A 14628-nucleotide genomic window follows, 5' to 3' on the forward strand; every position below is an offset into this window, starting at 1 on the left:
CCACAAATCAAAATACCCCTCAAATATTGTCTTTTCATAATTGTAATGGTGTTTTAACCACTTTGAGATTGTTCCAGAACTGTGGGCCACTGGACAATATTAAAACTGGGGAAGAAGAAAGAGTTTTAGATACTGCCTAGGTGGCAATTTAGAGTTAAACCACCTACGCATCTAGTTTGCCTTGGTACTGGGATTAAGTCCCATGAAATGAAAACTAGCATCTCTGCATGGCCTGGGATGGACCCCTCTATCCAGGGCTTCTGCCCTACCTCTTGAGGTCAACTGCCTGGAGCAGGGGAGTCAGCTCTGTCCAGCATCCAGGCTTAATTAGGGCCTCTGCCCCTACCCGGAGGAATAAAAACCTTTTCTCCAAATCGCAGATTTCTTTTGATCACCTTTACTCTCGACACTCCAGAAGCCACACACCGACAAGAGGTTGTCCTGTACAAGCAGCTGAGGAAACATGCCATCCTTGCTGGTAGAGGCTCTCTGTGACCCATGGATATCCTATCCTTCCCTTCCCCTAGTTCTGACACCACATCGACCAAGTGGTTGTTGAATGAGTCAGTGCATGAGTTCGTGACTGCAGGTGGCAAGACTTCTAAAGAGAAAACTGAAAGAAGGCACACGCCTTTGCTCACAGAATTGAGGCTCACTTTCCAAAATTGTAGCAGGATATAACTCAAACAAATGTGAACCGAGTTGGGAGCAACTCCAGTGAGAAATGCACCTTTCTGGGCCGGTCGAGCTCCCGGATACCATCGTCCAGCCCTTGAGCACAACTTGCCACGTAGCTCTTTGTGCCAGGTCTGCTTCTCTGCCCTTCTTGGCCCATGGCTCACACCCAGGGGTCTCCACACCTTTTCCCAGCCTTTTCGGTTTCAAATATTCCCATTACAGTAGGACTGTTCCCAGAAGCAAACACCTGGCCTTACTGATCCCCGGATTGCAAAAAGGAACAATACTACAAAGGAAGACAACCCCAAATGAGGCTCTGCGGTCCCCATCCCCAGCAGCAGTCAGGAAAGACTCGGTTCCTTGTCCAGAAGCAACGCTCATCCCACACCCCAAAGGAACTGCTTAGTCCAAAAGACGGAGAAGATGAGCAACAGGGTGACACTGAGGATGACAGCCATCAGGTAAGCAAAGATCCGGAACTGAGGGTTGCGGAAACACTCCCTCAGAGAGTAGTGGCTGGGGATGGGAATGGGCAGAGACCTGGGGGAAGGGCCTGCGTCCTGGGGGGGCCCAGTTTGGCCCCCGGGCTCAGGGCCTAGGTCCAGCGTGTAAACCCGGGGCTGGCGCAGGAAGTAGCGGCTCTTAGGCTGGTCCTTGAGACAGAGCTGGTGGCCTTCCAGGATGACATGGTGGGGCTCCAGGCGAAGCAGGGTGAGCACGGCAGTATCCGTTGGCAAGTCCGTGACAGGCTGCCCAGAGGCCAGCACCGTGGGCTGGCGACAGAGGGGGCAGAGCAACCGGCGCCGGGCTGGAGTCACCAGGCTGAGGTGGGCCAGGCATTCCACGCAGAAGGAGTGACAACAGTCCAGCACTTTGGGGGTGTGGAACGTGTTGTTGAAGGGGTTCCAGCAGACAGGGCACTCAGGCTCCCGGCCCTGCTGCTCGGCCATCCTCAGATCGGACACCGCGAGGCCTAGGAGGAATGTCCTGGCAGAAAGGGCAAAGGAGCAAAGGGACACCCATTGAGCCCCATCCTTGTGCCTGGCCCTAGGCAAGGAGTCTGTGTGCTGTTGAAAGATACCGTCACCCACATTTCACAGATGAAAAACTCAGCAATTTGTTCCAGACCACCCAGTTCCTAAGCTGCCAAGTCCGGGGCTCCTGCAGCATGCCTTCTATCAGGGCAAAGGCCTGAGCCACCCCACTGTTAACAAGCTGCCCCTGGAGGAGACTGCACCCTGGCTCTGGAAACGGATAAAGTACGCCTTGTGTTCCATGTGATCACCCTTAGCTCCTCAGACTCCAGGAAGAGGGAGTGGAACCAGTCAGTGGTTTGTGTTACAGGGCAAATACTTCCTTCCCTGTGGCCTCAAATCCCTGACTCGTGCGTGCAGAGATGGCCTTTGTGAATCCCCCGGTCTGTCCCTCTGGGGACAAATGCCAGGCCCTCTTTCCCTCCTCCCACTGGGCTATCGGGCCAACCCTCCAGAGCCCATTTGCCCAGTCTGCGCAGGGCACTGCACTGGCCCGGCAAGGGGGGCCCTGGTGAGGCTTTTCCCCTTGACCTGGAAGCTTAGAGACACCCAGGTCCCCAGATCAGCCCTTCCAGAGCCTCCTCCCAATACTTGGCCTCTCCTGGCTCCTCCTCCCTCCCTCTGTCCCGGGAAACCTCAGGGCACCCACCTGGGCTTCCTTGGCACTAGGTCGGGCAGACTACCTGAAGGACCTGAGGCTCCCGTCTCTCCCTCTCCTGAATCCACAAAGCTTCGGGAGGCGGCCTTCCCTCCACCAGCCGCCAACCCCCGGGCCCGTCTCCATGGCAGCACACACAGCACCTGGAGCTGCCAGGGGGCCCGGGCTGCGGCCTCCTGAGCACACCTGCCCTCGGCAAAGGCCACGGAGCCGCCTGGGTGGTGGAGTGGGGAGGTGGGGGACCAGAGTTCCCCCAGGGCGTGGCACACAGTCAACCGTGGAAGCCAAGCGTCTGCAAGATTGTGGGCGGTCTCTTCAAGACCTGGGATTCAAGACCTGGGAAGGGAGGGGTGGCAATTTCCTTTTTCTAGATTGTGGAGGGGGTTAAGTGAGCCTCTGGGCTGCTTCTCTCCCGGGCCCCCATTTCTTTCCTAAAGTGGCCAAAGCCTCCTCCACACACAAAGGGGCTGCCTCCCCTGTCCTTTGGCTGCTACGATGTTCACCTGCTACACAGTCTAAAATCTCTGCACATCCTCTCTGGTCCCCTTCTGATCTTTTTTTTTTTTTTTAAGTTTTTTGTTTTTGTTTTGTTTTAAGTAATCTCTACATCCAATGTGAGGTTCAAACTCACAACCCGAGAGCAAGAGTCGTGTGCGCCTCCTCCTGAGCCAGCCAGGTGCCCTCCTTTCTTTTTATTTATTTATTTTTTTTTTTGATGTTTATTTATTTTTGAGAGAGCATGCACCAGCAAGGGAGAGGCAGAGAGCAAAGACAGAGGGACAGAGGATCCGAAGCAGATTCTGTGCTGACAGCAGTGAGCCCAATGTGGGGCTTGAACTCGAACCGTGAGATCATGACCCAAGCTGAAGTCGGACACCCGACCGACTGAGCCACTCATGCACCCCAAGACGCCCCCTTTGCTGATCATTTAATGTGCCCAGGTAGCTGCAACCATGCAAGTCTTGCTGCCATCTTTGTTCTTAGAACACAGACAACCAGCCTGGCAGGCACTGACCGCTGACATCTTAGAGTCCAAAGGCCGGCCATCTCTCCCCCTTTGGGGACTTAAAAGGGGGAGCCAGGAAGGAGGACAGTTCCAGCCCCGCTTCCCCATTTCAACCAGAAACACCTGGCTTTTCCCATATCGATCGCTTGAATAAGCTGAGTGGAGCTGCTGAGGGGAAGAAAAAGTTTAAGAACCATTTCTCCATCCTAACCACTCACTTTGCAGACGGGAAGCAAGAAGTGACTCTCACCCAAGGTCTCCCAGCTCGTCAGTGGTGTCACCCAGTGGTGACACTAGAGCTTCCAGCTCACCACTATGCTGCTGCTTAAAGACAACACTCGTCCATCAGTTCACCTGCCGGGTGCGTGTTGTTAACTACATAGTAAGTGTTTGCATCTGGCCCGGGGATTCCTCGCACCGGGAGTCTCTCGTGGCAATCCGGGAACCACGCACAGGGCTTGGGGGGGAACCAAGTCTCCCTTGTGCGCCTCACATGACACCATCTGCTCTGAGTTGAGACCTGAAGCAAAACCTTCTTACACTCTCTTGTCCATAGCTTCCTGCTGTTCTCTCTTCTGTCACTGCTCCGCGAAGGGAAGAGGAAACAAAGGTATGCAGAAGGGGGATGGAACAGTCCTGGCCGAAGCCGGGAGAGTTTACCAAGGATAATGCCTTCCCCTGTGGACCATTCATCCATTCTACAGTTACTAAGTCATTTAATGTTTATTTCATTTTTGAGAGAAGGAGAGCGCAGGTGGGGGAGGTGCAGAGAGGGAGGAGGACAGAGGATCTGAAGCCGGCCCTGCACTGACAGCAGAGAGCCTGATGTGGGGCCCGAACTCACGAATCATGAGATCATGACCTGAACCGAAGTGGGGGGCTTAACTGACTGAGCCACCCAGGCGCCCCTACAGTTAAGTTATTGAGCCCTCACTGCGCGTGCCCCGGCTGGGCACTGGGGAAATGATGAATGAAAGAGGCGTGGCTTTGACCTCAGGGCATTTAGAGTGCTAGGAGGGAAAAAGCTGACTAATGAGTAGTGGGCAATGACTAAACCTACCATTTTACTGCACGCTATAAAGGACAGAAAGGAAAATGGGTTTAGGGAACAGGCTCCCTAGGAAACCACCGGGGAAGGTTTCTTCAAAGAGGTGGTGTGAGAGCTGAGTCTGAAGGACAAGAAACCAGCCGCGCGGCATGGAGGAAGAACACTCCGGGGCCATGGGAACAATGAGTACAAAGCCCCAAGGTGAGAAAAGCCTCTGCCAGATTCAGGAAGTGAAAGGAGGTGACTGAGTGTCGTGGGTGGAGCTGGAGCAGGAAAATGGCTCAGGAGAAGCCAGAGGGAAAGCCCCAGGCCCTGGGGAGCTAATCTGGATTTCATTTGGAGGGAGGGGGGAGGGGGTGTTCATCCTATTTCCATTTTATTTTGTTATTTTTTTCCAATTTCCACTTTAAAATCACTGTTGCAGGGGTGCCTGGCTGGCTCGGTCAGTAGAAGGTTGATCTCTGGGTTGTGGATTCGGGCTCCATGTTGGGTGTAAAAGTTACTTAAAAATAAAATATTTTTAAAAATAATAAGAAGGGGCGCCTGGCTGGCTCAGTCGGTTGGGCGGCCGATTACAGCTCAGGTCATGATCTCAGGGTCTATGAATTCGAGCCCCACATCGGGCTCTGTGCTGACAGCCCCGAGCCTGGAGCCTGTTTCCGGTTCTGTGTCTCCCTCTCTCTCTGCCCCTTCCCTGCTTGCTGTCTCTCTCTCTAAAAAAAAATAAAGGAGAAGAAGAAGAAGAAGAAGAAAAACAGCATTCCAGCTGCAGAGCAGACAACAGACTGAAAAGGACAGAGTAGAAATGGCAGACCATGAGGGATTTTATCACCAGGCTGGGGTGGTGGCACTTGATGTAGGCCAGGCCATGGCAGAGAAGGTCAAAGGGATGGAGGAAGAACTGTCTGTGGAGATGAAATCAAAGGCACTTTCCAAAAAGCAGCGGACAGCGTAGATTCTGGAACCATGTTGTTCAGGCTCATGACTCCAGATGCGCTGCTTATTAGGGCTGTGATCCCAGTTGAATTGCTTCACCTGTGTCTCAATATCTTTTTTTTTTTTTTAATGTTTATTTATTTTAGAAAGAGAGAGAGCACAAGCGAGGTAGGGGCAGAGAGAGAGAGAATGAAAGAGAATCCCGAGCAGGCTCCACGCTGTCAGTGCAGAGCCCCAGTCAGGGCTCGAACCCCCAAACCAAAAGATCATGACCTGAGCCAAGATCAAGAGTCAGCTGCTTAGCCGACTGCACTACCCAGGTGCCCCCTCAATGTCTTCTTCGGAAAAGGAGGCTGAAAGTAGTATGTCAGAAGAGAAGGCTCTTAGAGCCTGGCATCCGGCAAAGACTATGTATGAGGTGGTTGGCATTATCCCTGCAAATGGATTTGAGAGAAAGGTCAAGCCTCGCCATGAAAAAGGTTCTGTGTTGAGCTTTGAGGGGCTCTGAATTCCACAGTGTGTATGAAGCAGACCTTTAGTACTTATCAAAGCCTTAAAATGTACATGGCCTTGGGGCACCTGGGTGGCTCAGTCAGTTAAGAGTCTGACTTTGGCTCAAGTCATGATCTTGCGGTTCGTGAGTTCAAGCTCCCTGTTGGGCTCTGTGCTCACAGCTCAGAGCCTGGAGCCTGCTTCAGATTCTGTGTCTCCCTCTCTCTCTCTGCCCCTCCCCAGCTTGTGCTCTGTCTGTCTGTCTGTCTCTCTCTCTCTCTCAATAAAAAAAGAAGGTACCCCACTGGGCATCTGTCCCATGGACATAATCAAGGACTTCTGCTAAGGCTTGACTGTAGAGATGCCCGTAGAAGCACAGCTCTAACAGCGTAGTATGGAAAACTGCTTACTCGTTCAATAGTGGGACGTCAATTAAAGATATTCTGCTCTATCCCCGTGAAGAGACATTTTGCAGCCTTTAAAATGATGTGATAAAACATCTATTAATGTGGAAATGTTTGTGATGCCATTAAGCAAAAAGAAACAGTAATAAAACCCTATCATGACCGTATATCCAATATATGTATGCAGTGGAAGAATTGTCTGGAAAAACAAACACCAAAATGTCAACAATGGTTATCTCTGGGAGTAAGATTATAGGTGTTTTTTTTGTTTTGTCTTAAATTCTCTCATCTGAGGGGCATCTGGGTGGCTCAGTCGGTTAAGCGGCTGACTTCTGCTCAGGTCATGATCTCGTGGTTGTGCTGTCAGCTCAGAGCCTGGATCCTGCTCTGGATTCTGTGTCTCCCTCTCTCTCGACCCCTCCCCCATTTACATTCCATTCCCTCTCTCTCTCTCTCTCTCTCTCTCTCTCTCTCTCTTTCAAAAATAAACATTAAAAAAATTTTTTTTAATTCATCTGAAAATTCTTTTTTTTTTGAGAGGGAGAAACTGAGGGAGGGACAGAGAGAGAGAGAGAGAGAGACAGAAATGCGGCTCATCTGGGGCTCATGTTCGCCTGAAGCAGGGCACGAGCTCACCCGATGCGAGACTTGAACTCGCAGACTGTAAGGTCATGACCTGAGCTGAAGTCAGATGTTTAACTGAGCCACCCGGGCGCCCTCTCGTCTGAGAACTCTACCTTTACTACAGTACAATGAACTTCTATTACCACGCTTAAAGACCTCTCCCGTGCCCCCAAAGCAGACCTACATTTTCTGAAGTTCCATGGCCAAAGCCGTAAGAGGCCATTCAAGAGTAGGAATGATTACTGTCGCATGAGCGCCTGGGCCCTTATCTGCCAGGGTCCCCTCAGACACCCACTGTTGTTCCAGGATCAGCAGGTCAGAGGCCAGCCTCTCTAGGACAGATTCCGGCCCTGTGTCGGTGTGTCCACCCCCAAGGCAGAGCATCTCAGCTGCAGTAAGTCCTAGACAGCACCCCAAAGGCATCACCGTGGTCTGTGACCAAGTCAGCCAGATACTGCCTGTAGCGTCGCCCCGAAGTTTTTGCCCTCAAGAGGAGAGAGTTAAGAACTAGCATTTTTACAGGACTTCACAGCTTACGAAGGGTCTCGGTCCTGGCTAGGATCTAAGTGTAGCAACTCACATCTCGATTTTATGATGGTCTTTTACAACTTTTTTCCATCTGATTAAGGCCATTGGATTCTTTAAAACCACCCTGTGAAAGGAAGCAGGATCGGAAGTTGAAAGTGTATGGGCTTTGGAACCAGACTTATTTGCTGTGTGGTCTTAGGTAAGTGGCTTATGCTCTCTGAGCTTCATTTTTCTTTGTAAAATAGGCTAATAATCCCGCCTTTGAGGCTTGCCTTGTGACAAAGGGATAATATCTATCATGTGCCCAGCAAAGCACAGCAGGGGCTCAGTATGGTTAGCATGACAGTTTTCTTTCTTCCTCCTTTCCTTCCTTCCTCCCTACCTCCTTTCCTTCCTTTTTTACTGTTTATTTTTGAGAGAGAGACCATGCGCATGCATTCACGCTCGCACACGCACAGGGGAGGAGCAGAGGGAGAGAGAGAGAAGCTTCTTTTTTTTTTTTAACGTTTATTCATTTTTGAGAGACAGAGAACAGATCGTGAGCAGGGAAGGGGCAGAGAGAGAGCGAGACAGATTCCAAAGCAGACTCCAGGCTCTGAGCTGTCAGCACAGAGCCCGACGCGGGGCTCGAACTCACAAACAGCGAGATCATGACCTGAGTCGAAGTCAGACACTCGACCGACTGAGCCACCCAGGCGCCCCGAGAGAGAGAGAGAGAGAGAGAGAGAGAGAGAGAGAGAGAATCTTAAGCAGGCTCCGCAGCCAGAGCAGAGCCCGACTTGGGGCTCGATCTCATGACTGTGAGGTCATGACCAGAGCTGAAATCAAGACTGGGACACTTAACTGACTGGGCCACCCAGGCGCCCCAAATTAGTACGATAGTTTTATACCCATTTTATAGGTAGGGACGCCAAGGCTCAGAATGTGAAGTGGCTTAAAAAAGAAAGAAAAAAAGAATGTCAAGTGGCTTAAGACTTCACAGCTGAAGAAGGGCTGAGCTTGAAAGATGGTCCCAGGAGCCCTTTCCTCCCAGGCCGCAGCGTTCACGTTGGCCGACGGCACTGCCTCTCAGGGCTCTGGGACCCTGTGTCCCACCCGTCCCTCCGTGCCCCTCTCTGGTCCTTACCTGCTTCCTCAGAGTCCCCTCCGCCTCCTCCTCCTGTCCCCAGTGCGGACCCTGCAGCGTGTGCTCTGTGCTCTAACTTCTCTGGGCCTGGTTTCCAGGCAGTGGGGGGCGGGCCTCATTTGCATGGGTCTCTGGCAGCTCCTGACCAGGCTCTGGTTTTCGTCCTCCTTCTGATGACTTTGGACTGTCGGCGCTCACAGGGGACAGCCTGGGAGCTTTGGTTTTCTCTTCCGCCTGTGAGTCACTCTAGCTTTTTCTCTGAGGGGGTCAAAGTCCCTCACTCTTGCAGACCTCTGCTCTGTCTTGATTTCCTGCCACAACTGACTGTTCAGCCTTGACTCCTGCCCAACCTTACTTGGAGGGAAGGCAGGATATCTCTGAAGCCACTTGTCCCTCAGCCCAGATAACTACCCCCCCACCCCCCGCCCTGGGCCCCTACAAACCGAAATACAAGGGGCTCTTGCAAAATATTAAGGAAAAGGCAAATCATCCAACAGAAAAACAATCAGGGGGCGATTATTTAAGCTAAACGTGAAGAGACTGCGTCAATCAAGTCAGATGTCTGGCTGAGGGTCAAGTCCTTGCTCAGAATCCAGACTCTACTCACTAGCAGTAGAGGCGAGCAAACAGTCTTCTCTAAGCCTCGTTTCCTCACCTGTAAATGGGCATCATAATTTTACCTGCTTGATCTGCAGATTACATGAAATACCACTTGGAGGGTTCATGGCACACAGGAAATGTTAACTACGGCTCTTATGCCGATAGGATCTGGAAGATCGCTGAAGGGAAACATGACGGGATACGCACATAACTGCTCAACCTCATTTATAATTAGAGAAACTCAAATTTAAATAAGACACTGATTTGGGGAGCGCCTGGGTGGCTCGGTCAGGTAAGCACCCAACTCTTGGTTTCAGCTCAGGTCATGATCTCACAGTTCACGAGCTCAAGCCCCACGTCAGACTCCGTGCTGACAGCAAAGAGCCTGCTTGGGGTTCCCTCTCTCTCTGCCCCTCCCCTGCTCATGCCCTCTCTCTCTCTCAAAATAAATACATCAACTTAAAAAAAGGACACTGGTTTTTTAAAGGGACTCAGTTTAAGATTTGTCAGTCCGCTAGGGAAAAAAAACCCGCCACTATCATTAAAAGTAATAATGGTAGTTTTCTGGGTGTTTTACTGAACGCTGTGATCTGTGACGGCGAATGCCCCCAGCAATCCCAGGGAGCATAGTGCCTGGCGATACGGGACACAGAAAAATCCGTGACTCTTCCTTATTCTTCTGCAGATAAGGAATCTGCAGCTCAAAGCAAGGGAGGGATTTATTTGCCCACAGTCTCATGAGAACCACTTAATAGCTGGGCCTGTAAATGTGGCTCTGAAATCTGTGCCCTTGCCTTACCCTCTCCTCAGTGTAAGACACCTTTTCTGGCCCCCTCACGGTCTGTGTACTCAGACTCCTCTAACTTTATTCCTTTACTGACCTTTTCCATAGGCTTTGGAGGATAAACAAATAAATAAATGTCTTTTTCAAAATTTTTCATAATGTTTATTATTTTTTTTTAATTTTTTTTTTTAACGTTTATTTTATTTTTGAGACAGGGAGAGACAGCATGAACAGGGGAGGGTCAGAGAGAGAGGGAGACACAGAACCCGAAACAGGCTCCAGGCTCTGAGCTGTCGGCACAGAGCCCGACGCGGGGCTCGAACTCACGGACTGCGAGATCATGACCTGAGCCGAAGTCGGCCGCTCAACCAACTGAGCCACACAGGCGCCCCTCATAATGTTTATTTTTGAGAGAGAGAGAGAGAAAGAGCGAGGGAAACAGAGGATCTGAAGCGGGCTCCATGCTGACAGCAGAGAGCCCGATGTGGGGCTCGAACTCACGAACCACAAGACCATGACCTGAGCCTGAAGTCAGACGCTTAAGCGACTGAGCTACCCAGACACCCCTACGTAAATGTCTTTGGTTGGCATTGTAATCAATTGTCCTGGTTTCATCATTTTATGTTTCTAAAATTATTTTATTTTAGAATAGGTAACATATTCATGTGAAAGATTTGATTTTGTGGTGAAAATGTTGTGTTCTTCTCCCAGCCACCTCAATGCCCTGAAAATTAAGGTTATTTTAAAAAAAATTTTTTTTTCACTTTATTTATTTATTTTGAGAGAGAGCAGGGGAGGGGCAGAGAGAGGGGGAGAGAGAATCCCAAGCAGGCTCCATGCTGTCAGCGAAGAGCCTGACGCGGGCTAGAACCCACGAACCGTGAGATCATGACCTGAGCCGAAATCAACAGTCGGACAGTTAACCGACTGAGCCACCCAGGTGCCCTTGAAAATTAAGGTATTGTACTGTCAGTTTCTTTTGCATCTTCCCAAAGAAATTTTATGGCTGCGCAAACAAAACTCCTTTGGTAAAACGTCTATGTGTCTCTTTTCCTCCTCTTTACGCAAATGTGCACATGATATACACTGTACTGCACCTTGCCTTTTTCACTTAACAATGCACCTGAAATATCATTCTGGATTAGTACCTAAAAAGCTTGTTTTCAGTTTTGTAATGGTTGCATCGTATTTTATTTTTTTATTTTTTTTTAATTTTTTTTTTTAACGTTTATTTATTTTTGAGACAGAGAGAGACAGAGCATGAACAGGGGAGGGTCAGAGAGAGGGAGACACAGAATCTGAAACAGGCTCCAGGCTCTGAGCTGTCAGCACAGAGCCCGATGCGGGGCTTGAACTCACGGACCGGGAGATCACGACCTGAGCCGAAGTCGGACGCTTAACGGACTGAGCCACCCAGGCGCCCCGCATCGTATTTTATTGAATGAGTCATAAATTACCCAACCATTCCCCTGCTGATCTAATCCCTTCATTTTAAATATATAAATATTAGCTGGAGGGGCACCTGGGTGGCTCAGTCTGTTAAGCGGCTGACTTTGGCTCAGGTCATGATCTCACAGTTCGTGGGTTCAAGCCCCACATCGGGCTCTGTGCCGACAGCTCAGAACCTGGAACCTGCTTCGGACTCTGTCTCCCTCTCTCTGCCCCTCCCCTGCTTGCGCTTGCTCTCTCTCTCTCTCTCAAAAACAAACATTAAAAAATATATATTAGCTGGAAAAATAAATGCCAAAATGCAGGATTTAGATTAGCCTAGAATTGTGTGAAATTAAAGCTGTGGACTCCAGAAAGTTGCCAATCCCTAGGGAAGATCTCTAAGAAATTTTCCTCTTTCTGAGCTGGAGACAGAGGGAACTCAGGTGTGCCTGGAAGGCCTGAGGTCCCTGTCAGCTCTACAATTCCCTGCTTTTAAATTTCACTGCTGGTTAACCAAGGTTAGTGGAGATTCAAGACACTGATTCAGCCCAAAGGATCTGCTTTGTGTTTGACAGTTTGGAAGCTATGCTTTCTGGTTTGGCAGCATTCGTGCAAACCATGAAGAAGTTTGTACACTTTGACCTAATAATATAATTCCTCGGACGTGCCCAAAAGACATCTGTGACATGGAGATTTATAACATGAAATATACATTTGATCCTTCTATTCCTGGCACAGAGTTCCTAAATCCCTTGGAATTTCCTAAGTGATGGGAACACTAAACGTGTCTTTTGTTATGTGAATGAGAAAACTTTTGGAAAGCGCCCAGGCAACCTAAAGGTGGCTCCTTGCCAGGGCAACCAACCTTGTAATCTTGGGGTTGGAACTTTCAGTCCAGCCTGAACACCCACCCCCTGGGAGAGGAGAGGGGCTAGAGATGGAATTCAATTGCCAGTGGCCATGATTTAGTCAAACATTGCTCTAGTGAGGCCTCCATAAATCCCCTAAAGGATGGTGTTCAGAGAGCTTCTGGACTGATGAACACAGGGCAGTGCCGGGACAGGGCAGAGAGGCTACATGCCCCGTCCCACGTGGCCTGCCTGCCCTATGCGCCTCTTCCATCGGGCTGTTCATCTGCAGCTTTTATAGAGATAAAAGCCACAGGCCTTTACATACCTTCTATAATAAGCCCGTAAGGATAAGCGGATGCTTCTCTGAGTTCTGCGAGCCACGTTCAAATTAACCAAACCCAAGGTCGTGAGAACCTCCGATCTATCTGTAGCCAGTTGATCAGAAGCCTGGGTGATGAGCTGGACTTATAGTTGGTTTTCTGAAGTGTGTGTGGTAATGGTGGGGACAATCTTGCGGGAGCGAACCCTTCACTGTGGGAGCTGACGCAATCTCCAGCTAGGTAGTGTCACAATTGAGCTGACCTGTGGGACATCCAGCCGGTGTCTGAGAACTGCTTGGTGGTGGCGAAATATACACATGCGTTGGAATTAGTGTCACAATCAGAATATGCCTGTGTCTTTTGGTTAAGTGAGGATGTTCATCGAAGTTTTAAGTTTAAAAAAAAAAAAAAAAGATTGAAAGAAATATAAAAGCCCAACTATAGGGGCGCCTGGGCGGCTCGGTCAGTTGAGCGTCCAACTTCGGCTCAGGTCATGATCTGACGGTTCCTGAGTTTGAGTCCCGCGTCGGGCTCTGTGCTGACAGCTCAGAGCCTGGAGCCTGCTTTGGAGTCTATGTCTCCCTCTCTCTCTCTGCCCTTACCCATTCGTGCTCTGTCTCTCAAAACTGAATGAACGTTAAAAAAAAAAAAAAAAAAAAAAAAGCCCAACTATAGCACATCAGTTGAGTAGAAAATGTTGTAGAAAAATTGTTATTACTTGTGAAAATGGTCACGACATGTCGTAAATGGAGGCAGGAAGGCAGTTTACAAAATGGTGTGTGTAGTGTGAGCTAGATTGTGTAAAACAAACTATACATAAAGACTGAAAGAGGGGCGCCTGGGTGGCTCAGTCAGTTAAGCATCCGACTTCAGCTCAGGTCATGATCTCGCGGTCTGTGAGTTCAAGCCCCGCGTCAGGCTCTGTGCTGACAGCTCAGAGCCTGGAGCCTGTTTCAGATTCTGTGTCTCCCTCTCTCTCTGACCCTCCCCCGTTCATGCTGTCTCTCCCTGTCTCAAAAATAAATAAGCATTAAAAAAAAAAAAAAAAAAAAAAAAAAAGACTGAAAGACCGTGAGGCAAAATATTGTATCTCTCGGTGATAAGCTCGCTGGCGGTGTCATTTTCTTTTCATTTATATTATTCTAAGTTTTTATCAGTGAATATGTATTCCTTTTGTAACAGGAGAATTCACTTGGAAAATCAGTCAGCCAGAGTTTTCTGCAGCCAGGAAATCCAGAACTTATAAAGAAAAACAGGGAGGGCATGTAAGTAATCAGTCAGGGCGTTGCAAGCATTGAAATAAAAATAAAATAAACCAGGGTCCTTTTCCGGGTCACTGATTGTCTAGTGAGCAAATGCATTATCACAATGTCTCCAGGTGGTCAAGGCTAGGGAGTACTTTGCAAACAGCGGAAAGTTTTTTCGGGAAGATACCCAGGAGAGAGAGCGAGGCATCTGAGGAATCTGAATTGAACTGATTTAGGTCATGCTTGTGGGGGGTGAGGTCAGCCAACCAGAAAAGCACCTCATCTAAGCAGTACCTTGGAACCGGATGAGCGAAGAGTCATGAGACTTGGTGCAGTCCAGCCAAGGTCGGCAGTGGAGGCGCAGGGTGGCATGGCTCCATCTGGGGAGGAAGAGGCAGCAGAAGGCAGTGGAAGGGCAGGGGAGGGTGGAGAAAAGGCGGTAACGAGGCAGGTTTTGGCCCGGTGAAGAGGGATCGTGTTTAGTGAGGGCAGGGCCACCTCTCTCCATGGGGTACTACATTATCATCATTCAGAGTCTTGCATCAGACCCGTACAGAGTTTGGGACGGTCCCAGCGGGAAGGCATCGCCCGGAGATTGTCCAAAATGCAGAGCTCAGGCTGACTCCAGACCTGCTGTCATAATTTGCCTTTTTGCAAGACCCTTAGGAGATTCAGAAACATGCTAAAGTATGAAGAGTACTGATTGAGGACAAATATCCCCAATAGATGCTCCTTGGCTCTCCCTGATCACATTCATGATCCATTACATTCAGATCCCTGAAGACTTCCCAAGGACATGATCCCAAGGATACATCGTGGACAGGGCTGGGTGAATCCCCACCTGGGAGCCGGCGCGCCCCA

General features: G+C 49.7%; 1 protein-coding gene and 1 long non-coding RNA gene across 3 annotated transcripts in view; one reads left to right on the forward strand and one right to left on the reverse strand.

Moving 5' to 3' along the window:
* Nucleotides 1-8862, reverse strand: RNF183 (ring finger protein 183). 2 transcript variants are annotated; one of them, XM_019454139.2, is made up of 2 exons: nucleotides 2362-3134; nucleotides 1-1665 (listed from the first exon to the last, which is right to left on the reverse strand). In XM_019454139.2, the coding sequence occupies exon 2, from the start codon at nucleotides 1626-1628 to the stop codon at nucleotides 1056-1058; it is 573 nt and encodes a 190-aa protein (XP_019309684.2). In that variant the 5' UTR covers nucleotides 1629-1665; nucleotides 2362-3134; the 3' UTR covers nucleotides 1-1055. The 2 variants fall into 2 exon arrangements, with proteins under 2 accessions (XP_019309684.2, XP_019309683.2); XM_019454138.2 differs by lacking the exon at nucleotides 2362-3134 and adding an exon at nucleotides 8535-8862 and having other exon boundaries at nucleotides 2-1665.
* Nucleotides 3122-14628, forward strand: part of LOC128778635 (uncharacterized) — a 27158-nt gene continuing 15651 nt past the window's right edge. The window contains exon 1 of the long non-coding RNA XR_008424317.1: nucleotides 3122-3758. This is a non-coding gene — a long non-coding RNA (uncharacterized LOC128778635). The remainder of the gene's footprint in view (nucleotides 3759-14628) is intronic.

The sequence above is a fragment of the Panthera pardus genome, unplaced genomic scaffold (genome assembly GCF_024362965.1).
Source record: "Panthera pardus isolate Hobbes unplaced genomic scaffold, ASM2436296v1 HiC_scaffold_20, whole genome shotgun sequence".
NCBI classification, from domain to species: Eukaryota; Metazoa; Chordata; class Mammalia; order Carnivora; family Felidae; genus Panthera; species Panthera pardus.

Excerpts from the sequence above, each read along its gene's own strand:
- RNF183 (XM_019454139.2), bottom strand. The coding sequence starts at position 1,628 with ATGGCCGAGCAGCAGGGCCGGGAGCCTGAGTGCCCTGTCTGCTGGAAC.